We start from the raw sequence: 24,057 nt of genomic DNA, 5'->3' as shown, positions 1-24,057 counted from the left end.
CTAGCAATGCACAGCCAGGGAGCATCTCCTCAAGGCTGCACCCACACTCTCTCATTCAAAAAACTGAGCAGGGCTCACTATTTTGAAAGGTGGCAGGTGGAAGTGGGCTGTGTTTTTACCCAATAAATATTTTGTGTTTAAAAAAAAAAAAAAAAAAAAAAAAAGGGAGACATTTCCAGAGCAGAATCAAGCTGTTTCTCCAGCTCTGCTCTGCCTGAGTGCCAGCAGAGCTATAAATTTCCATGTCCTTCAGTGCTCTTTGCTACCAGCCTGGTGACCACCCCAGTAAGGCTTTCCTAGGGCTTCCTCTTGGAGCTGCTGTCCTTCACAAAAGGCATCTAAGGGAGAGGATAAAGAGGGCATGAACACTCATGTGCAGCAGTATTTGTGTGGGTCTCAAGTGGGTCTCAACCCCCTAGAAAGGACCAGGTGCTGCTTGCAGTTTGTTCCTTGCTTTACATCTTGTGAGACTTGCTTTAACAGGGAAGTCCTGGGAGGGCTTCAGGGTGGGATTGAAGGCTCCAAGCATAATGAGGTCAAGAATTGATATTTTTTGTGTGCATGCCAGTGACAGACCTGCAGAGGCATCTGAACAGGTTTTGACAGACTGAGTATTACTTAAACACTCAATTACTACCTCCAAGGACTCAGGGCCAAGTAGTTGCACTATAAAGGTGGGTAAGAGAGGGAAAAGCTTCCTGTGTCTGTGGTCACAAAGCCAAATTCCTGCCTAAGTCCTCAGAAGTAGCTTTTTTCTGGCAATGCTTCCCTCTACCAGCAGCACAGAGCAAGACAAGTATCAACTCTGCTGGGCTACAGTCAGGGCTCAAAATTAGTCTATTCTGGTGCATCAGATGGCTTCTCAACATGTCAATGGTGCTAAATGTGCACATCCACCACCCACTCCTGAAGTGAAGCCCCTCCTAATGCCCCTCTTCCAAGGGGATGGTGTTCCCAGACACCTGGGAAAGGTGGATGCTGAATGTGTGGGGTGTGGCCATGCAGGTGGGGCTGCTCAGCACCTCCACAGCAGATGCTAAACTGACACAGAGGGAAGGGACCCAAAAATCCAGCACTGCAGGTGAATATGCTCCAGGCTCCATAACTATCCCAGCCCAGTCTGGGACTCAACATCCCCTTCACAGGCAGTTCCAGAGGTCCCAATCTCCTCCCATATGTGCAGGGTGGGTCTCATGTTTTCTGGGCTCTGGAAGATGGTTTAATTGTTCATTATGTCAGGAAGGCTCATCCAGGAAGGACATTTTTCCATTTGCTCATCTTTTATTTGTGAGGGATTTGTCCTGGTTCCCCAGGCTGGCCGCAGGTTGTTGTGTTTGGGGGCAAAGCACACCAGTGCTTCTGCTGCTCTCAAATGCCTGAGACCTGGGCTAGCAGGAACCAGTTCTGGTGTGAATCAGCTCATGGGAGGGAGGGACTGCAAAACCTCTCAGAAAACTCTCTGTGTAACAGAGAATTACAAAATGGATTGGGTTGGAAAGGACCTTAAATATGATCTGCTTCCAAACCCCTGTCATGGGCAGGGACACCTTCCACTAGACCAGGCTGCTCAGAGCCCCTGACCATGAACTTCTTCAGAGATGGGGTATTCATGACCTCCCTGGGCAGCCAGTTCAAGTGTGCTCCTGTTAAACATGTGTTCCATCAAACCAGACTTCCATTTCATTTCAACTCAGGGTTTGTCTCTGCCCTGCTGCACTAAGGCTGCTTTGGGAGAAGTTAAAATACAAACTGAGGCCTTTTGAAGGAGGGTAACTGTTGGGTAAGGCTGATGGCCACATAACAACAGGGGCTGAACCAGAGCAGACATCAATTAGATGTCAAGGGATAAATTACAAGACACAGAGTGCAGATACTGGTGGAGACAGCTGTGGTGGACATAGCAGAAATGCTCTTGTACCTGGGGAACAGAGAGTGTGCTCCCAATCCTGACCTTGGGGAGCAAATCAGGAAACCATCTTCTTAATTAATAAACTAAAGAACACCCATGAGAAAAGAAAATGCCTTTATTCTGTGAGGTTGGGGCTCTTACATCTCAGCTTAGTTTGGTTTTTTTTTTCCTAAGGCAGACATAAAAAGACTCCATAATTTATTATTAGGACATCTGAATAGTTATTTATTGAGAAGCCACAGTTCTCACACTTTTACAACTGTCGGCTTGTATAAGGCAAAAAAAGCAAGATGGATCACTATTTTACACAGAAAGTAAAAGCTCTGGAGAAGGAACCGATGGACATGCAGTTACTGGTCAAAATGCAATGTACATGACATATATAAAAACCATTGTGAAACAGAGGAATTGTAAATTATGGTTACAATCTACCGAAATAAATATTCAATATATTATTATAAACACATTTGTAGAGTCTAAGATTGTAATTAAAGTTGTCTTTGTACATACACGGTTATTTGAAATTTAAACAAAAATGTAACATTTAGAGGAGCAAACGTCAACATAAAACAACTGCTTTGGACTTGTAATGTGGCATGATATATCCATAATGATAGGATTAATCTGGTGTGGCAATTAGAATGACTAATCCTCTGGGATGTAGTCTCTATGGAGTTAACTGCATATTGAAGGGAAGAGCCTGGTACTTTAACAAGGATGCAGAATGATTCAAACGGCTGTCTGGGTTTGTTTGTTTTCTGGTTTTTAAATGAACAGAGAGAGAACAAAAAAATCATTTGTAATTGCCTGGTTTTTCTTTTAAAAACAAAGCTGTTTTTTTTTTTTAATTAATTTTAAGCAGTTGGCATCCACAGAAGAGAAAGAAATGAAAGGACTCGAGTCACTCATCTTCACAACAATTTACCATCAATGTATATACAGTACATTAATGAAGCATTGTTTAAACTTTAATAACAGGGACACACCTAGGATGTTTTCTATGTAGTTTTTCCATTAACAGTATTAAACAATGGTGCTCCATATTGCTTATGAACATATAGATATGAAATTAGGAAACTGATGAATCAAAGAGAGGTGCTAATCTTATTACCACACAGCTAACATGGCATTTGTATTGGTAAACTTCTCATGGGCATTTAGAGCTGACATAAAAATTCCTAATGTGGCTAACTGAGTTACAGACGAGGTACATGCACGGATACCAGGCGACCCCCAGCTGCCCTAGTCATCCTCCTCATCCTCCTCATCGCTGTCCTTCATGGTGATGCCCTGGAGCCCCCCGCCCTCGCTGACGGACGCCGTGGCCTCCTCCACGGTCAGCCGGTTCCGGATGGTCTCGTAGGTTTTGCTGTTCAGGGTGGAGTCCAGCACGCCTTGCAATCGGAAATCTCGGTACGTTTTCTACAGCACAGACACAGGGAGAGGTCAGGGCCACGCCAGCTCCCCTGCAGGAGTCAGCCTGTGCCCAATGCTGGGGTTTGGGGCCAATAATGGGAGAGGCTGGGATACCAGGGAAACCCCAGCCCTGGGGACATTCCGCATCGCCTGGGGAGCGCAGAGGCCACAGGAGCATCTCTGCTGGCCACTGCACCCTCCCTTAGGGTGCCTTGGGCAACAAATTACAGCTCTGTGACTTTGTGGGCTGGGCAGCTTCAGACCAGCACTGTTTTGCACAGGGGGGGTTGGTGTCTAAAAAGACATTGAAGCAATGTAAGGGCTCTGCTCCACCTGACCTCCCTGGCTCCTGCATGTGTTCATCCTGCCTCTAATGTTTCTCTTCAGGCAGCAGGATGCTTATCCCCTGTACCCACAGACATGATTACACATTCCTGGAATGCTCCATATTAAACAATCCTACCTACAGTATAGGGATTAAATAAACTAAGTCCAGGACACTGGACGAAATTATTGAGGCATAAATATAAGCATGGGGTACATGTTTCTAAAATCTCCCTTTCTTCACCTCAATCTGGAATTGTATTTCCATGGTTCCCATACTTCCCTTGTTATTACAATTAATATATCTTATTTGAATTTATGCTTAAAACCTTCTCAACTTTGTGAGATAAAACTCTGGTCTCGTTGTTCATTTAATTCTGTTCTGTGCTCTGCATAGAAACTATTTACTGTTCTGCTATTTCAGAAAGTCCTTGGGTTTGTTATAGCTGCTTCTGAATGTAATATTGGTATAAATAAAGCACAAGGAAAAAAAGCTTTCCTCAGCTAGCTGACAAGTAGGAATAATCTGTCTGTGCCTGTTGTTTTCAGTTATGAAAAGCACATTTAATACATTTCAGTTTTAATTTATTCATGCCTTCAATGTGTTCACTGCACACAAGACCATAAACATTATAAAATACTAGACCAAAAAGCATTAGATAGAACCTAAAATGATCAAAAATATATTTACCCCCTTCTGTGATCTTATTATTTCATGTAAACCACTGTGATTTCACACTGAAATAATTATCATTAGTCCAAGGCACACACACACACAGATATACACATACACGTGCACTTAAAGAAAAAAAAAATGCTACTTTCAGGGTATGTTATCCCACCTTTGTGATCTCTTAGAGTTGATTATATACATCCATTGTAAAAGAAACAACTTCAATTAACTATGAGAACAATCTCATTTGCATTCTGACAATAATCACGAGCCATAGCTGGGTTTAAATGGGTTTAAATGTTTCTAGCAAAACAGCGTTGAAAACTTTTGGGTTGATTTAACCCATTTTAACACCAGAGCTCACAGGTGTGATCAGTGAATTTGTGGTCAGTGAATTTGTCCACAAAAAGGCTAATTTTGGTGCACTTACTGTACAGGTAAGGTCAAATAACAAGACAGTTTGGTTTTTGTTTTTAATGCAATAAATTTGTTCTTATTTGCACACCTGTATTTTACATCTCTCTGCATTTAAAGTTCTTGTTTATCCAGCGCTACCTGCCATAGACAGAGCTATCTTAATTCTTTAAAAGAATATTAATGAATCCTTCATTTATCTGCAGTGACAGAGCACGTGCCACACACACGCAGGAGCACACAAAGGCTCCTCCAGACAGCGAGGGGCACTGGGAACAGCCTGAGTGCTTACCTTGACTATCCTGATGAGGGTTTTCAGCTGGTAGATGTGGAGCTGCAGGTCCATGCGGTCTGTCAGCCAAGTGCACACAACACTCATGGAGCTGGTGTACCATTGCTGCAAGAGAGACACGGCTTCTCCAGCACCCACACGGGGCTCTGAGCGATGCCCTGAGTGACACCTGTGCCCCCAGCACCCCCTGACAGCCACCTCTGAGGCTCACCCCCTCCTGCCAGCCTGCTCATGGGGTCCATAGAGGGACAGGGGAGACTGGCATCTGCTCTTACACAGAATTTCCATGCATGGGCTTTTAAATTTTAACAACAATAACAACAAAATAAACTTATTAGGAGGGTAAAGGCCACCAGTAGTGCCTTGTAATCTGATTTTGCCATTGATGGCACTTGCCAGCAGTGATGCGTGTTTGGCTCAAGCCATCTTTTTAACCTGTTTCCCCCACAGTGAGAACACAGTCCTGCCTTTAAGGATGTTAGTCCCACAGTCAGGTTACTTACCATCTTCAAATTCAATCATAAACAGCCACAGGATGGGTCTGGGACCCCGAGGGTGAGCAGAGGGGAGGCTCATGCAGGGCAAGGTTTGGCTGGGGGGAAGGATGCTGGTGTAAGCACCTATGGGTGGGTGCCTGCCCACGCTGTCTGGGAAGTGCTTTGGTTTCACCCTCACAGTTATGAGAGATGGAAAAGCAGCAAAGAAATCAGCTTGTTTCAGGCTGCTGAACTCACAGGGCCCCTCCAGGGGCTGAAATTGTGCTGCTGTGTGTGCAAAGGGCTCGCAGCAGTGTGGCAGCAGCCTGCAGTGCAGGACAGCTCTGGTGGGCTGTGGCATGTTTCATGCCCACAGATGAGCAGTGAGCCCTCGAGAGGAGGAAAAGCAGGGGCTGGGGGGTGGGTGGGGAGCCACAAAACCTCCCCAAGGTGCTCAGCACAAGGGGTGGTTACAAAGCAGGCAGAAACCCATCACACCTCTGTATGCACAGCTGCACCCTTCTCATGACCTCTCTGACACACAGAGATCAAAGCCCACACTGCAGACCAGCTGCAATTAATCTAGAACTAGTTAAAGTACTAAAGAAATTCCACCAGACCAGTTTATGAAGATCCTGACAGAGCACCATCCATAGTCTGGGATGCAGCTGCCTCCCAACAAGGCTGAAACTTTGCACCAGTCCAAGTCAGGTCTTGGTGCCCCCCTCGGTGCCCCCTTGGGCTGGGGTCTCTGACACAGAACATGCCCTGTCCTGCTGTTGGTGCAGCAGGGGAATGGAGACAACTGAACATTCTGTAATTGCAAAACTTGCCAGTGATTTGCTTCCCTCCATCCTTTGACACTGGCACCCACAAGGTGGCATGAGGCTCACCAAAGCAAACAAATGAGTCTAAGCTAAACCAGCCCTGCACCACAAAAATGTGTGCTCAAAACACATCTCTGAGCTGAGTGGCAGCACACCCAGGAGCTGCATGGGGAAGTTTTCCCCCCAGCTCCAATGATGCTCCTCTACTTTAATTTCTACACCACCTCTTTAAAACATGGAGGAAATAAGGAGATGAAAGAGCCACCGAAGAAATGGCATGTGGTGACCTCATGCTCAATGCTTACACCTTGTGTAACTTGTGGCAGAGGTTCTGCTGACCCTTCCTCTCCAGGACAGAAAGCTGGCAAGAGCTTGGTTGAGACTAATTGAGACTGGCAAGCTGGAGCTCTCAGCTGTCACCTGAGGTGCTGGCATCAGACTGGGGCTGAACAGTGAGTGAAGCGAGCTGGGCAGCTGGTGTGGACCTGATGAGCACAGGAGACATGAAGGTCTGGTGGGGCTTCATACCTCCCAATGCCTCAGACTGGTCTGAGAAGTCAGAGTGTCCCTGGATACCCCCTGAGGGTCCCAGGTACACGGACCCAGGGCAGCCAACAGCCAGCTGGCGGTTGGGTGGCACAGAGCAATGCTGCCACTGGGGGATCTGCCTGGGCTCCCAGGAAATGCTGCAGACCCACGCGGACAAAACAGAGAAACGGTTAATGTTCATAAAGCTGCTTTTCTGCAATCAGTGCTTAACTGAGTCATGCTCTTGGGTGACACTAGCTGTGACCCAGGACTGTGCTGGCACATGGATGCCCAGGTCAGCCAAACACCTCCTTCCCCTTCTGCCACCTCTTCAGATTGGAGCCCCCAGAGGAAAGGGCACAACCATGTGTTACACACACGCCCCCTCCCTTCCCCTGCCGCCTCCCAGCTTCCACAGAGCGATCTGCTGGCTGTTTGTGTCAACTCCACACGAGATGAGAAGTCCCTGGCAGGGGCAGGTCCTGCCATTTCTGTCTGTCCCACGCCACACACGCCCACAGGGCTATGTGATCCCAAACAGAAATTCTGACCTCTGCCCGGATGGTATTGGCAAGGTGACTTTGCTGCTGTGAGACCTTCTGAGCAAGCCAAATGAAATGCTTTTCTGCGTTTCTGGAGGGCACTTCAAACACTCTGGGTTCTGGGGAGATGCAAACTCCTTGGAAGCAAATGTGAATTGCAGCCCTCTCCTCCTGAGCGGCGGCTGACAAGGGCTCAGCGCTCGGCGGCATGAAAGGAGCTCTCTCTCTCAAAGCCAACTCACTCCCAAGACTTTCTGCTTTATGAGGAAAAGACAAAGTCTAATTCATTGATCTTGATACACAAAACCGTCACGTCACTTCATAGAGCACACACCAACTGCTGAATTTCAGCCCTGCATATTCATAAAAATAAGTTAGCCCATAAATTAAATGTTCCCTTTAGCTCTCGCTAGTGTTGATGTGCTATAAGACGCATAAGCCCTCTGATTCATGACTAACCTACCAAAGAAGATAACATTTGCATATGACTATATTATTAAAAAAACAACAAAAAAGCCAAATGGTCCCAAACAGAAACGTATTCACCTCAGACAAAAGAGCACAGAGTGGTCCTGTGGGGACACTGGCCACCTTGCTGTCCCCAGGGGGCTCTGCCATGCCCTCAGGGCCAGTGGGCTTCATGCTGGGGACACAGGGTCCCCTCTGGGATCCAGCTCCAGCCTCGTGGCTTGTCCCCAAAGACAAGGTGCACAGGCCACAGCCCAAATACTGAACTTTGGGCTCTGACAAGGGGCTTGCAACACATTTCAGGCACATTTCATTGGCACACCAAAGTAAATACCATAAATATATTTTCTGCAAAAAACTTCTCATGCCTGATGAGTATAGACCCCCCGATGGTCCAGGCTGTGGACAAAACCCCACGTGTAACTCACCGTAGTACACACGCACATTACTGGTGCTGCTGGCATCCCTGTCCCTCACTCAGGGGACAATTTACACTCAGTCTGGGGGCACAGGGTGAGGACAGGCTGTGGAGCCTGCATCCCCAGGGATGCATGGTGGGTACCGCTCCTCCAGCAGGGTGTCGGCAGGGAGGGCCACAGGGCTCTGGCAGAGGCAAACCACAGCCCCATGGCTGCACACCATGAGCCAGCCCCAGCAGAGGAAATGCAGACACTGTCAGAGCCCAGCCACTGCAAGCATGCACTCTATTTGTACAGACAGGAATTCAAACCCTCTTTCAGGTTTGTTTTCCTGTTTTCCCATCTTTCAGAGCAACTGTCATTGCTGGGGGGATGAGGGGGGCCATGGGCCAGCTGGGATGCACCAGGATGGGCATTACAGGAGCTGGAGCATTACAAAAGCTGCACTTCCATGGCTGCCTATCCAACACCCCAACCAGCCTGAGCAATAAGCTTACTTGTTCCCCAGCCCTCTGCCTTCTTTTTTTTTTTTTTTTTTGAATGCAAAAACATGATCAATAAGTTCCTGAAATAGCAAGTTTGTCTCTGAATACATAAATTGTAGAAATTGGTATGAATAAATCTGCAAGTAGCGCACTGAATGTGGCACATTTTATCAAAACCCAGCCCTGTGCTGGGCTCCTGTGCTTTCTGGGAGGTGGTGTCATTACACACACCCAGGAACATCTGCAAAGCCCCGTTCTCTTTGGTGTGAGCTGAATGGAAGCATGACCTCCTGTTCCTTGCCATGAACCTTGAGTTCACACTCATATTTTACATGTTACAGGAAGCCACAGCTCTCCCCAGGAGTGCTGCAAACAGAATCTCGTAAGCCAGATGCAACACTGCTTCTTAAGGCACCTGAAGGAGCTGTATTCTTCATTCAAAAGCTTACATACTAGTAGCTTAAGGTCACTTCAGCTTTTGTAAAGAGTGGGACAAAACCAGGAATGCTTATAGGGCTGGGTTGTCAGCAGGGTAGCAGAGGGATTACAAGGAACCTGTGACTCTGCCTCTTTCTGCCTTTACTGGTAGTTTTTTTGTGTGTGAACAAGTGCCATACAACAGATTGAGGCTGGTATAAAGGCCTGGGACTGTGCAAGAGCACCCTGCTGAGCCTCAGCTGTGCTTGCAATTAGCAATAGGCATGAAATGATTATTGTTGTGGTGGCTGATGGCAATCTGAAGTGACAAGTTTTATGGGGGAAGTTGTAGTAGGGATGTTCAGCAAGTTTCTGCAAACCATTAATCGAAGGCTGCAGCACAGTTTAGTCAAAGCTATTTTATGTCATTCCAAAGGTCTCACAAGGATGCTGAAAGAATATTTTTCTGCTCTCAGTGCCTTGGAACAGAGTTTTTCTAGGTCAGGGATTCTTTACTGCCCTATTTAGTGTCAAAAATACCCATTTGCCTCAAATTAGCAGAAAGCTTGTAGTTAAGGGCTAGAGATTAGGCATACAAAATTACTCAGCAGGTGACTGCTGGGTGGATTTGGGGTTGAGAAGTCTTTAAAACTGACTACAAGACATTATATACTTCTGACAAAAGAACATAGTAATCCTACCTGCTTGCTTTAACCACTGTTGTTTGTCTATTATTATGTGCTTTAATGCTCATAAGAGCAAAACTACTGGTGATACTACTCAATTACCATAGTAACTCTCCCCTATGACCTCTCATTTCAGTACTCGCTTTCCAACCAGAACCAATCCAAGCAGGGCAAATCTATTTAAAACTGTGACACACACTGCACAAAGAGGCTCCCAATGCTGGCTGGCTCCCTCTCTTTGTCCAGGACATGGGCTTGTTTTGAAATGCTGAAAGGCAGCTTTGAAATGAACCCTTGAATTCAAGGTGTTTCAAAGATGAGGAACTGGATGCTGGGCGGACGCCACCACAGCATCCCCGAGCTGGCCAGCACGAAGTGAGGGGGCCACAGAGGTGGGAAGGGAAACAGGAAAAGGCTGGCTGTGAGTTTTACTTCCCAAAGGAAAACTGGACCTGCTCTCAAGCAACAGTTCAAAGTGATTTATCAGTCAGGAAAAAAAAAAAAAAGTTAAAATTACCAACTCTTTGTTTCTGGCATTTGCATCATTGTCCAATGGGCCAAAAGCTCAGCTGGGGGAAGGCAGAGTGGGGCTGTGATGATTTACAGCTGCTGACAGTAGGGGACAGCTGACAGAGCCGTGTCCATCCAGCCCTGGGTGGCCCTGAGATCAAACTGGGTACTTGGTGTTGTCACGAGTATTCATGGCAGCCACCTCCCCTGAGCAGGTGCCATCTCCACGGGGAAGGGAGGGATGCAGCCCCAGCAGTGCAGGGACAGCAGTGCTGGGGACCAGCCCTGTGCACACAGCTGCCAGTGCTGGAGGGGACTGGTGTGGAGAGTGGGAGCAGAGCTCTCCAGGAGCAGCCTGCCAGCCCCAGGCACCGTGTCCCTTCCTGCACTCTCGGTGTGCCCAGCAGCACAGCCAGGTGTGTTCACCAGAACTGCCTGCAGCCCTGCAACCCAAAGCCAGATCTCCCTATGGCAGTCATGGAAGGATCATTCTTGTCCAGTCAGTCTTCTGTGGCCATCAAAGTGCTCCTCTCTACCGTCCCTCAATGTTTCTTTCACTCTTCGTTCCAGGCAGTCATTTCTGCTCCAAAAACCTGGTAAAGGTGGCAAGCCCAAAGCACAGGGCCTCACAGCCAATGAAGTTCCTACTCCCGTCTATCAGAAATAAAGAGAAGTTCCCAGCATGAACACACACAGCAGCTTATGCAATCCCTTTTCCAGTGGCCAGCTCTGTTGGGATGCTGGGTGTGGATGAGGGCAGTGACTCTTGCCCTGCTCCCAAGCACTGCTAGCAAGGTCCTGGCCAGGCTGGCAGAGCTGAGCCCAGCTGTTTTTCAGGCTGTTCTGGAAATGTGAGTTTTGTGTTGCTGCAGCAGATGTGCTGTGCCCCAGGCTGGGAGAGTGGGGATAGAGCAGGGACAGGGCCTTGGTGACACAAGTGTGTCTGAAAAGCTTGAGTTAAGACGTGGCAGTGGCCCTGGAGGAGGATGAAAAGCCACAGGCACTCAAGCACAAACACCATTCTGGTCCCCAGTGTCAATGAGGAGACTGAGATGGACCTTCTGCCACACAATGAAGAAGGAAGAGGCACAGCTCTCCCCTCAAGCATGCATTTTCTGGAGGGCAAACAGAGACCTGCCCATGCAGCAAACCCCATCCCATCCTCTCATCAGCTTTCCTTGCTCTACTCAACAAAACCCATCCTGTGCTCTGGGTGTTACTCCACTGAGCCCTGCAGAAGGGCTCCCCTGCCCTGCCCTTCGCTGGGGACCAGAGAACCACCCAAAGGCTGCTCAGCATTTGGAGCTGTAAAACGTCCTGCAGCACAGAGGGCCAAGGCTGCAGGGGCTCAGGGCTGAGCCCCAGGCACAGAGCATCTGGCTCGGCCGCGTCCTGGCCGCAGCCATGGGTGGCACCAATAATCACCCAGAGGCTCTTTCGATTTACACCTGCCAAGGATTTGGGCCATTCCCCCAAGCTGGGCAGGGCACAGGGCTCAGGGCACTGAGAACAACCTTGCTGTGAGTGCCCAGGTTTTCCAGAGCACAGAAATTGGTGTGACACTGCCCACGTTACAGAAATAAGTTTAGCGGCTGTGGCTCTTGGAGCACACAGCTAACCATAAAATAAGCAATGAGTTAATATTGCAGGCATTGATCAGCTAGTCTTACTGATTAATGCTTCCAATAAAAAAAAAAAAGCTCCCCTTTTATTCAACAGAATAAGAAATTAAACACTTGAGGGCTCATTCTAAAGAATGAATGAAATTGAATAAGCTACCTAGCACTTGAGATTCCCAGCGAGTGCTTGAATAGAGCAAACCTCCTGAGTTGAATGGATTGCCTTTTGGGACCAATTTGTCTCTTTTCACTCTTTATTCCTCCTTTTTTGCTGACAGATGTACAAAGGCGGAACTGCGCTGTGCAGCTTAGCTACATGCACCCACAGCAGCTGTCACTTTTGTCGAGCAAGTTAATCAAGCAAATGCCACCATATCCCACTTTCTATAAGGAACAACATGTTATAGACAGTAGTCTTGGGAGACGGGGAGGGAGGGAGAGAGACTTTATTTTAACTTTGAGTAGCTGGTAGTTTTTTTTTTTCCCCTCTGTGTGTAAAAAAAAAAAAAAAAAAAAAAAAAAAAAAAGGAGGAAAAAAGAAACAGCCAAACCTGGTAACCTGGTAGCACAAGCTGACACTTTTGTTTTCTCGTGGAACAAATATTTAATATTATTTTAACTCTAATTTGTACTAGAAGGAGAGCTGTCTGGTTTTAATTAAATTTAAGGGACTTAGGGGAACACAGTTAAAAAAAGAAATAGAAGCTTTTTGTTTGCATTAACGCTTGTTGATAATAATATATTGATTGTCAATTGCTAAGCCCAAAAGATTAGTGTAGTAAATAGAATTATCTGAATGCCACAAGTGAAGTGCTAGCTTCCCGTCCCTGCTTTTCCCTTTGTGAGGCACTCTGAATCACTGGTTGTTATTTATACATTTTCTTTGATAAAACCAACTTGTGTGGCTGATTTTTTTTTTTAAACCCTGCCTCATTAAGTGTATAATAGCATTTACGTGTGGGGCTTTCTGCTTTTTAGCCTTTCAAGCTTAAGCTTATATTCCTCTCTCACAACCATGTTTCAAAACTTGGGATGTTCACAAACAATTGGATACACACCAATATTGTATATATCAGATGCTCTCTTGCTATTGCCAAAGACTAGAAAATAACAGAACATTATCCACAAAAAGTAAATAAATAGTTATCGTCCTGCTACGCTGCTGATGCCAGATAATAATACTATCCGGTCATTAGGCAGCTTTTCTGTGGCACATAATTCTTTAAGTTAGGTATGAAAAGCCAACATCAAAAGTGGGTCTGTTGGTGTAGCTCCACAGAGCAGAGCGCTGGGAGGGCTTCAGGCAGCCCTCAGGTTGCTGGTAGAAAGGTGATTCACCCCAAATTCAGACCCTTTGGAAAGTATCTTCCAGAAAATAAATCTAAGCTCTGGTTACAGTTTGCAGTGTGCTAATTTAACTTCTCTGCAGGGTCTTTGCCTTGGTGTGTTCAGGAACTGTCAGCGTTTGGGATTCGTGACCCCTTGGCCAAACTGGGCACCCCACGTCTGCACCTCACCCCTGTGAGCAAAGCCCCTGTTAGCAGTGCTCAGCAGGGCTCTGGGCGAGCGCTCCTCACAGCAGGCAACATGCCCCTCATCTTCAGAACTAAGCCTCTCTGTAAAACTCCACATTAAATTCTAGAGATCTGGCAAAGTGCTAGCAATTCGATAAAAATCCCCTGAAACCTTGGGGTCTTTTTGGTTTTTTTTAAATTAAATTTTGACCTTGTTCTACCAAAGCCTCGTAGAATAAGTCTGGAGTCTCCCAGGTGACACTCACAGCTACTACTGAAGTAAAAGTACCTTTTTCCCCTGGTATTTTATGTACCACTATAATGCTATCACTGCGAGTACACACAGCATGTTCTTCAACATCCACCCCAGAGCTGTGAATTCTGGATGCCTTTTACTCTATTTTATATTCCTTAACTACGAAATCTCATTCTTGTTGACAACGTACCAATACGAGGAAGTTACAAAGTCAAAGGGTCTCGATATGAAAATAATTTGTATTATTATTTAATAAAGTCACAGTCCCTAACGTTGCCTAATAGGGTTAAGCTGCTAGCCAGAGCAACTCATCATCTGTCTAGGATGCAAATGGCACCACCGAATTACATTATTTCTTCCCCCCCCCCCCTTTCCCCAAAAATAAACCACAAAACAACTTTGAATCGCGCAAGAGCTCTGCCTTGCAGCAGGGAAGAGCGCTGGGAGCGAGCGCGGCGCGGAGCCGGGCGCGGGGAAGTGCCGCACGCTCTTTGCAGTACATATGGCACCTGGGAGCACCCACTGCTCAGGAGCTCGGCTCGGGGCGGGCTCAGGCTGCCGCCTCACCCTTCACTGCCTGCGGCTTGGACCCGCCGGGTCGGTGCCACAGGTGTTGATGGCAGGGAGGCCGGGGCTCCCGGCGTGCTGCCTGTGCTGGTGGGATCGCACAAATTCCCTGCTCTCCAGAGGGGCACAGCCCGATCTGCATGGCTCTTGCTGCAAATTCCTCCCTGCTCTTAGCCCAACATTTTATCCCTTTTCAAAGGGGACAGAGAGGGTCAATATCTTTTGTGTTGGTGGGGCCAAGGTCCCCAATAAACCCATGTGCCCAAGAAGCTCACCCCGAATAGCCCCTGCTCTCGGCGCTGCACCAACCAGTGACACCTGCACTTGTCCTGTCAGCTGTGACTCCACACGCCACAGAGGGTGCAGGTTTGTCTGTGCTGACCCTCAGTGGCTCTGCAGGCAATCCGTGCACTCTCAGCACACAGGTAAAGGCTTCCCACAGCAGGGGCACAGCCAGAAGGGGATCTGCAACACTGCTCCTCCTTCGGCGGGGAGGAACAACTCTGATGCCCTGTACTCATTCAGGTGGCCCCAAGCCATACGTCAGGGTGGTCTGCTCTGCTAGCCAGACACCAAAGTCTCTGCTTAGCAAAGAGCCATACACTCACATCCCCGGCAGGAGTGAATGTGTCAATGACTCCCCTTCTGCCCTGGGGAGAATCTCACAGAAAAAGCAACTGCACTGCTGGCACCTCTCTTCCTACAGCCAGGGATGTCCTGGTCCCAATCTGCTGGGGTTTACTGAGCAAACACCAATGCCAGCCCATGCACAGATCATCTCTGAACCCACCCCAGCCACGTGCTGCTGCTGCTCTGAGGAGGGCAGAGCTGCCAGGCCGTGTGCTGGTCAAGGCTGGATGAAGGGCAGCAGGCAGAGAAAGCCGCAGGGGAGACCCCCCTGCAAAAAACTCCTGCTCCATGGCAGGGGGTGCAGGAGTTGGTGCCCACGGTGATCTGGGAAGGAAGCAGGCTGCAATCCCAAACTTCTCTCCCATCCACAATGTCCTCAAACCAGGGACATCCCATGCTTAAACCTGTCGGGTTTGCAGGCTGAGTCCCTCAGCAAGTGCCTCATTTCCTCTCTGAGACCGGACAGTCCTAATCCTGTTTATACACTGAATTACACCTCCAGAAAATGCCCCTTTTAGGCAACAGATAAAGCCTGTCCTGGCTACATGAAGCCCTGAACTGGAAGCCCTGTCTTTCCAGACTGTGCTGGCATGGAACATCCCATATCCCTGCACACAGAGCCTGGGCACACCACCAGGTGGGCTCTGGGTGCTGAGCTCTCTCTGTTTCACTGCAGATACAGCTCTGCAAAGTGCACAGCATTCACTAGGAACTGCCAAATTAAATCCCCAAAAACCTGCTGCTTTGCAGGAATTTGCAGACTTCTCTTCTCCTAAATGAAAGAGCTTCTGCATAAAAACCTATAAAGGCGCACAAACAGAAAACCACTCCTGTATGGACGCTTGTTCTCAAATACATTTTTAACTTATAAAATATTCTCTGCTTATTTCCATTTTTCAAAAAAGAAATGAAGTTGACATGTTAAAATCTGAGTTTCTATATAAAGCAGCCTAGTAAAACACAATATCCACACAACTGCTATTTTTCTGTCCTGATTCCAGAGCCCTGTTAGTGTGAGGCAGTGATGATAAAAGTGGCTGCACAGTTGTTCAGTAAGATGCACAGCAATGCATGCTATAGAATACTTTCATTACACTTGTTATCAGTTTAAATTGGAAGCTGTCATGAAGTGGGACTTGATAAACTTTATCTGCTTCTTTTATAGCCTGAAAATTCCAAAAAAGTAGCTGGAGGCTGCCTGTACATCTGGGCCCTGATTGCAGCAGCTCCCCTGGTCTCTCTCCTTCCTGGGGTTAACACCGGCTGCAGTGCGCTCCCTGCCCGAGTCCCAGCAGGCATTTTTGAATGCTGATATCATACATCCAGGGCCAGGCTTAAGGGAGCACCGGGAAAGGAAAGAGCCGCAGATCAAGAGAAACAAAATGACCTGGGACGGCTAATCTGGCACGCACCGCTGGCTGCCGCGGGCTGAGCAGCAATTGTGTGCGGCCGGGATGCAGGGGGAGAAAAGGAAAAGACGGATTGAAGGCGCTGCTGGAAGTCAGACAATTCGTCATTGTGAGCGCAGGGGCTCTGCCCTGCGCCGAGAGCCGCTTCGGGCAAAGGCTCTTTGCGGAGCCCGCAGGGAGGGAGCACAGCCCGGCCCCTGGGATGGGGTCAGCCCCGCACACCTGCGGGCACCGGCACATCCCGGCCCTTCCCACGCCCCCGCACACGGCTGGGACACAGCCACCTCCAGCACCCGGCTGGGACACAGCCACCTCCAGCACCCGGCTGGGACACAGACACCTCCAGCACACGGCTGGGACACAGCCACCTCCAGCACCCAGCTGGAACACAGACACCTCCAGCACACGGCTGGGACACCGCCACCTCCAGCACACGGCTGGGACACAGCCACCTGCAGGACACGGCTGGGACACAGCCACCTCCAGCACCCAGCTGGGACACCGCCACCTCCAGCACCCAGCTGGGACACAGCCACCTCCAGCACACGGCTGGGACACAGATACCTCCAGCACACGGCTGGGACACAGCCACCTCCAGCACCCGGCTGGGACACAGCCACCTCCAGCACACGGCTGGGACACAGATACCTCCAGCACCCAGCTGGGACACAGCCACCTGCAGGACACGGCTGGGACACAGATACCTCCAGCACACGGCTGGGACACCGCCACCTCCAGCTCTCCTCCCTGATTGCCCACAGGATGGGAGCTCCAATACAGCCTCTTAAACTTAGCCATAAGGCAGAGAGCACCGTGTAACTCATCCGCAGTTATAAACAGAGAGCTCCTGGCCAGAGGCTGCTCAGGAAAAGGCTCTCTCTGGATGGAGAATTCCATGCTCCTGCATCCCCAAAACCGTGGCTACTCGCATCTATAAACGATCTTTCACTCAGTGCCAGCCCCAAACCACAAATCTCTGATGCTCAAAAGCACGGTGCAGATGATGTTAGCAAGCCTATGCTGACCTTAACGTAACGGAGCAATCAGTCTGCCTTCTTAGAATGATTAATGGAAAATCTCCTCTGGAAAAGAAATCAAATTAACTGTCTTCAACCAAATGTCTACTGGAACACGAAAAGCTGTTCTGATAAAGACATTTAGGAGGGGAAAAAACCCCTTTCAAGCATGTAAAATCCAGTGACAGATCTAGGATTTATTTTATTAAGACTCTCCCTAAAATAAATTAAATGGAGCCTACTTAAATGAGCACTTCAGGAAAGAAGCCTTGCTGAGGGGGAGCCCGGAGGCCATGTGCCCAGTGCATGCCTGGGCTGTGTGAAGCCAACAGAGGGGAATATCAGAGGACAAGGGCTGCCTCTCAGGAGTGGTGTCAGTGCTAAGCTCTTCTCCCCACTCCCCTGTGACTACAAGAGGGCACATGGGGAGGAAAAGAGGCTGCAGAAGGACAGTGCACTCTATGCCTCTTCTGGACAAAGAGAATTTACCCCCTAGAAGATACACTGACAACTACCACTACAATTTTATGCTTTTTCCCAGCAGAAGTCCTGCAGTGAGATCAACTCTAGGTCCAGGTCTGAGCTTTGCCAAGCCAGCAAAGGGCAGCAAAAGCTGCATGGCTTTGGCTCCTCCAAAGATGCACAGAGAGGGAAGAGGAAGCTGTGCTCCCTGGAGATCAGTGTGCCTAATTGTCTTTGTTTCACAACTCCCTCTGGAAGGGGAGAGAGGGGAAAAAAAAAAGCAAAAAACAAGGCAGAAGAAATAGCTCCATGGAGGCCGTATCAGGATGGGAGTGGGAGAGAGTTAGTGCCCTAATGAGCAGTCTAGCTGCGTGGGAGGGAAACAGGTTGTTGTCTGTCTAAGAGAAAGTGGTGAGTGTGGCTACAAGCAGCTCCGAGATGGGAGCCCAGCGCGCAGCCTGATATCCGCTCTTCCCCTGATCCTGCAACCCGGCCTCCTGTGAGTAATTCTAACTCACAGTGAGTGGCTCCACTGACTCACAACCAGGCTTTTGAGATTGGAGAGGGGAAGGAGAGGGGAGGATGGGAAGGGCTCTGTTTTGGCATTTGATTGTTTGCCATGCAAGGCTTACGGTCTAGCAAGAAATGCCACGATCCTGCAAGCATGCCTTGAAGGAGCTGCCAAAATTCAAGTGAGTAACCCTGCTAAGGGCAAAAGCTTTGATTTTAAGGATAAGCTAATTCCTCAGTGTCTGCAGAGGACTTGCTGAATTAACTGATCTAGCTGTGTTTTGAATTTTTTCAGTATCTTTCAGGTGTGCTATCAGCTCTAATGTGTAGGTACTGAAACATATGCTGAGCTGCCTGTGTATCCTCCAGTGACAAATGCTTACTCAGGCTCCTGGAAGTGTGTATAAGGATTCTGCAGAAGTTTTGAGACTCACACAGTGTCCTGCATCCTTATTATCTCTGATATTTAGAAGTCAGATACCAGCAAGGGCAGCCTGCTTTGGAAACATGAGAACTGTCCTGCACCATGTCCCCAGGACTCCTGCTGGGCTCCTGGCATGAGGGAAGAAACCCCAAATCCATCAAAATCCACTGGATGCAACATCTGCCTTGGGATATCACTGGGGCTTCCTAAAAGGCAAACTCAGCTGAGCCTGAGGGACAGGACAGGAGGCTGGAGCCTCAGCCAGGGGCTTTTGCCTCCCTGAAGGTGGTGGGAAGGAGATGCTGGCTGCTCTAGCTGTTGAGAGGACCTGGAGTGACTGTTCCCCTGCACTGAGGACAGCTGAGGGCAGAGCAAACCCTGCCCTCCCTGCTACACCTGCCAGACCCTGCTAATCCCACCCTGCCATCAAGACCAGGAGCTGTTCCTGCCTTGCAGAGAAGAACAGGCTCATCCCTCGTTTCCGGAGCGCGTTCTCCGTCTGCTGTCCCGGCTGTGACACAGAGTGAGGAGCTGAAGGCTCTCAGTGCCAGGGAAGTGGTGAAACTGCTCCTGCACACAGCACCCCGGCTGCTGCCACCTCGGCGGGCAGTATCACTGCGTGATTAAGTTCTTACCAGACTTTTTGGTAAAGGCAACCTTCCTGATCTGATAACTGCCAAGGACAAGCCAAATACGCAGGGTCAATCCATGCACCCTTAATCTCCAGAAGGCAGATTAAGTGTATAATTGACCCATATAATCCATGTATCATCTCCAGTGAAATGTTTTTTATGTCCGGTTTAGGCAGACATGAGGCCCATAAGACAGCGATCAGAGACACAGAATTACCATTGCAGTGGATTTCATCAAAGTTAGAGATGGCTTTTTAATCACTGATCTCAGAGACTGCTAGATTTAAGCAGATGAACTAGCACTAAGCACATCTGTTTTAATCCTTATCTTCTACTCAGGCTGGTGTCTTCAAGAAGTACGAGGAGGAAAAAAATAAATTAATTTTTTTTTTTAGGTCCTCTCAATCTTAGGAGCTTCTCTTGGTGTTTTGATCCCTCATATCAAAAGCATGTTTTTGTTTTTTTTGGTAAGATATTGAATTAATCATCAGAGAGAAAAATGCCATCTGCGCTATTCAGGGACTGCATCGGGATGCTGGAATTCGCAGGATCTCGGGGAGCTCACCCAGAGCTCAGTAGCCTTTTGTGTATGTGCTACTCACTGTGGCTGGGGAGGAAATAGTCACCCTATGTTTTACATTAGTGTTTACCAATTTATGTGGAAGGAAGGTTGGCATTCACACTATCTACTAGTCAATCATAGACTTTCTGGATCACATATGTTGCGACGGGTTGAAACCTATACTGTGAGTATCCAAGGGTGTTTGTAAAGATATACACACATGCATGGATCTAGAAATAACTTCTGTCAAAGGGCACAACCCTCACAAGTAAAACTCCCACTGCCTTCAGACAAAATGACAGATGTATAAACTCTGATCTCATGAAGTTCTGAGTGACCTAAGACAAAGAGGACCTGAATTTTGCAGGATTGGTCTGAAGACTCATGATCACTCTGAAGATATTTTCCCATGTTTAAGATACACCCACCTGCTTCTGCCTCATTGTTCCTATAAAAAGTTCCATTCTGTATGTCAACTCTGCTCCCCTCTCTGGGCAAAAAGTGATAAAATTTCATTCCTGTCAGGCACCACACAGAGTTTGTGATCCTTCTGCATTGTGTGCAAAGTACCATAGGGTTTCAATCCCAAAGCACCCAGCCAGGCATAGGAGTGCAGGGAGAGAATGCTATGATGCTATTCTGAAACTCCTCTGCTACCACTGCTCTCTACCAACGGGCCTTATTACAGTGTTTTAGCTTTAAATGTTATCAAATTAGTGAACCAGGCCAAGTAAATAAGTCATGTTACTCTGCAGTAAACAGCACTGCCAAAAAGCTAGTTAGGTTTTGATTACCAGCAGAACTCCACGATCAATCTGTTCATTCAATGATCCCAAGAATACAGATTTTTAAAATTAAGATGACTCTATTTCAGGGAGGGGGGAAAACCCATCCTGACTAATTTTCAGAATTAAGAGGATTAACTCAGAGACCACACAGAAATATAACAATAATCTGCCACAAACACCAGTATCTCCCAAAGAGCAGAGCCCTGTTCTGCAGGCATGAGCAAGTCAGGCGATGCAGGGGAAGAGAAATGGTTTCTGAGCTAAGAAATCATGGCAAATACCAAGGAAAGACATATTAACCCAGCATCTCTGGGGACATGGCCTAACACACTCTGCAGCCTCCGTTCAGGGGAGGAAACAAATGGGGAATAAATGGGAACACAGGGCAGGACAGCAGAGAAGCGTGGGGATTAGGGGTATCCCAGGAGTTCAAACCCCACCAAACGTGCAATAGACAACCTTGCACTGTGCACCTCTGCTCCTGCCCTGCCCAGGGCTGGGCAGAAAGGGGATGTAGCCCACACTGTGAGTGTCTTTACTGGGACCCCACTGGGTGCACAGGACTTGACTGCAGGCAGGTTTAAGCTGTTTGCTGCCACTGCTGCCCCTATTGTCATGCAACAGCCTAAACTGGACTGAGATTTGGCTGGGGCAGGCCAGCACCACTGCACTAAACCAGCTGAGGACCTGGCTGTGAAAGTGTTAATAATCTCATTGCCTGGACAAACTGCAGATAAGAGGATTGTTCCTCTGTCATGCTGGGGGAAGAAGGAACAAAATGAGGTCCAATTCTAACTTAGCATCATAAATACCATTTTTGATTATTCCTCTTCTCTTTCTTATTAAAGAGGTAGTTAGTACCTAAAATGTCCTTGGAAAATAAGACCAAAGGAGCTTAAAGATCCCGTGACCATGCTGCTTTGCTGGGTTAGGTGAGAGGGGCAAAAGGCTGCCGGGCTCTTTCTGAGGTCAATAATAGAGTTAAGCACTTGTTTCTGCCTTTACCCAAACATGGGTGAACACAGCACCAACTTAAATGGGATCTGGTGACCCCCATATGTAAACCCTGTGCTGGTACTGATCCACCAGGAGCACCTGAGCCATGATGGGAACTGAACACGGAGCCAGCTCCTTCAGCTGCAACCTGACAGAGACAATACATGGCTGCTCAAAACATAATTCCAAGTTTTGGGTGACAAGAGCTTGGCACAATCCATTCCCTCCTTGCAAAGCAACCACCCCACAGCTTGCCCTGCTCATGGGCACACACTCACACATATGAGACACATGCAAACATGCCAGCAGCATCAGATCCCAACTCTGTCCCACTGGGATGGGAACAGGAATGGGAACAGCTCCCACATGCTGCAATTCCCACCTGCAGCCAGTGTAAGTCAAAACAGGCAGAGCAATGGAGAAACCCCATCTTTGATTATTTAATTCCTCATGGATCAGGGAGACTTGAGGAAGGCAGGGAGGGAAAGAAGGGTTTTGCATTTTTTGCTTTCCACCAAGGTAGCTGCTCTTTTGCTTTTTAGTTCATGTCAACTGTTAATTTGTTTGAAATATGGCTTGGTAAAACCAAGTATGAGTGGATCAAACTGAAATCAATATTTGTGTTAATTACAGCCTTTTGAAAATTGGAAATAATGGCCCAAATCGGTACAAACACACCAACTGTGAATCATAGGGAAAGGATGAGGGAAAAGGCAGTGTGGGCATTGAAAAGAACAGTCCAGATGAGCTCTGGAAATTTAACTGCTCGTGGAATAAATTTCAACACAAACGAGCAATGCACTCGCAGGCCCGCTGCAGATGGAAGCGACAGTCTTTTGTTTCATGTTTTGTTTTTTCTCCCCATGCCTGCTTGATGGGTGATTTGCTGTCTGGTGCTCACGCTGCAAACTCTCCCCAGAGCCGAGCCCAGGGAGGCACTGCTGTGCTCTGTGCATGAATGAGGCATTCTCAGTGGATGTGGGTCATGCTAGTAGATGTACACAGCAAGATTATTTGACTCTTAATTCATGCCACTTGATATAATGTGATAAAACATTTGACATGAGAGATAAGTTCCATTTTAATCTGGTATGTTATGGGGAAAAGAGAGAGTGGGAATTGTAAAGGAAGAAGAGGTTTCTGAGGGACAGGTAATGTGCAGAAAGAGAAGTATTGAGTGAAGGAAGAGGTTGGCTGGGGAAAAAGCAGATTTCCCTGCACACTGAGGAAGCAAAAGAGTGAGTAAAGAAAGCACAGAAGGCTGTTAGAGTTCCAGAGCCAGGAGACTGAGACATGGCACTGCTGAGGGATGGAAGGAAGGAAAGTAGGGAAAGAAGCTGCTTCAAACAGAAATTGAGATATGGACAAATATCCTAGAGAGACTGAAACAGTAATGCTGCAGTCTGGTCATCAACAGAAAACCTTTACTATAGAACAGCTACAAGGACAGAAAGGCTGTAACAAAACAAGAGCAACGGAAACAGAGATACTTTTGACATGCATCCAAACCTAAAAAACTCAGACATCACAGGTCACTGTTCTCTCACAGTCCAACAAACTGATCTTGTCCAACTGAAAATTAGCCATGAACATCAAGGAGACCATGTCCTTTGGTGGCAGACACCACAACATGGTCCTCCTTTATACCAAAGCCCATTCATAATCAGCTCTGTTTTGATTAGCTTTTAAAATTAAAGTTTAAAATGTTAAATTTGCTGTCAGATTTGGAGTGCTTGTCAATGAAACAATGCAAAACATGCAGAAGAGTTGGTCCTTAGCAAACACATCTGCCAAAAATCTGGCTCAAATTTGAACAGTGAGAGCTATGACTGAGATGTTCTGATACAGAGAAATTTACACATATTAAAGAGCTCTCTTAGGAGATACTGGTTTTTAAAATCCACACACAGACTAAGACACAGTAGACTAGAGTAGAGATTTAAAGCAGGCAGAGAGCAGATACGAGCCTTAGTCAGAAAGAAGGGAAAGATTTATTTTTTAAAGCTGTAACCAATAAATTTTCTCAAAATGTGACTTATCCTCCTGTCTTATTTTGTCACATTTTGGGTCTCTCCTGCTTGGTGTCCAAGGAGGAGAGGGCATTTACTTACATCAAATAACCTTTCTATATACATCTCCTCATTGACCTTATCACGCAGGACATCCTGAGAGTGGCGGACAAATGTCACATAGGCATCAGCAACATCCATTCCTGGCTTCTGCATGGAGGAGAGAAGAAGAGACAGAGAGAAAAACATAAATAGTGACGCAGGGGGCAGCTTCTCT

General features: G+C 47.6%; 1 protein-coding gene across 12 annotated transcripts in view; it reads right to left on the bottom strand.

Annotated features, from left to right (window-relative positions):
* Nucleotides 1-2,006: 2,006 nt before the first annotated feature.
* Nucleotides 2,007-24,057, bottom strand: part of CADPS (calcium dependent secretion activator) — a 203,760-nt gene continuing 181,709 nt past the window's right edge. For all 12 annotated transcript variants that reach the window (XM_054281013.1, XM_054281015.1, XM_054281020.1 and 9 more), the window contains 3 exons: nt 23,883-23,990; nt 5,029-5,133; nt 2,007-3,331 (listed from right to left, as the gene is read on the bottom strand). In XM_054281013.1, the coding sequence (XP_054136988.1) occupies nt 3,152-3,331; nt 5,029-5,133; nt 23,883-23,990 (393 nt within the window). In that variant the 3' untranslated portion in view covers nt 2,007-3,151. The remainder of the gene's footprint in view (nt 3,332-5,028; nt 5,134-23,882; nt 23,991-24,057) is intronic.

Source organism: Melozone crissalis, unplaced genomic scaffold (assembly GCF_028551555.1).
Source record: "Melozone crissalis strain CALT ecotype California unplaced genomic scaffold, PUWL_Pcris_2 ptg000029l_1, whole genome shotgun sequence".
In the NCBI taxonomy this organism is placed as follows: Eukaryota; Metazoa; Chordata; class Aves; order Passeriformes; family Passerellidae; genus Melozone; species Melozone crissalis.
This window is presented reverse-complemented; position numbering and strand designations above follow the sequence as displayed.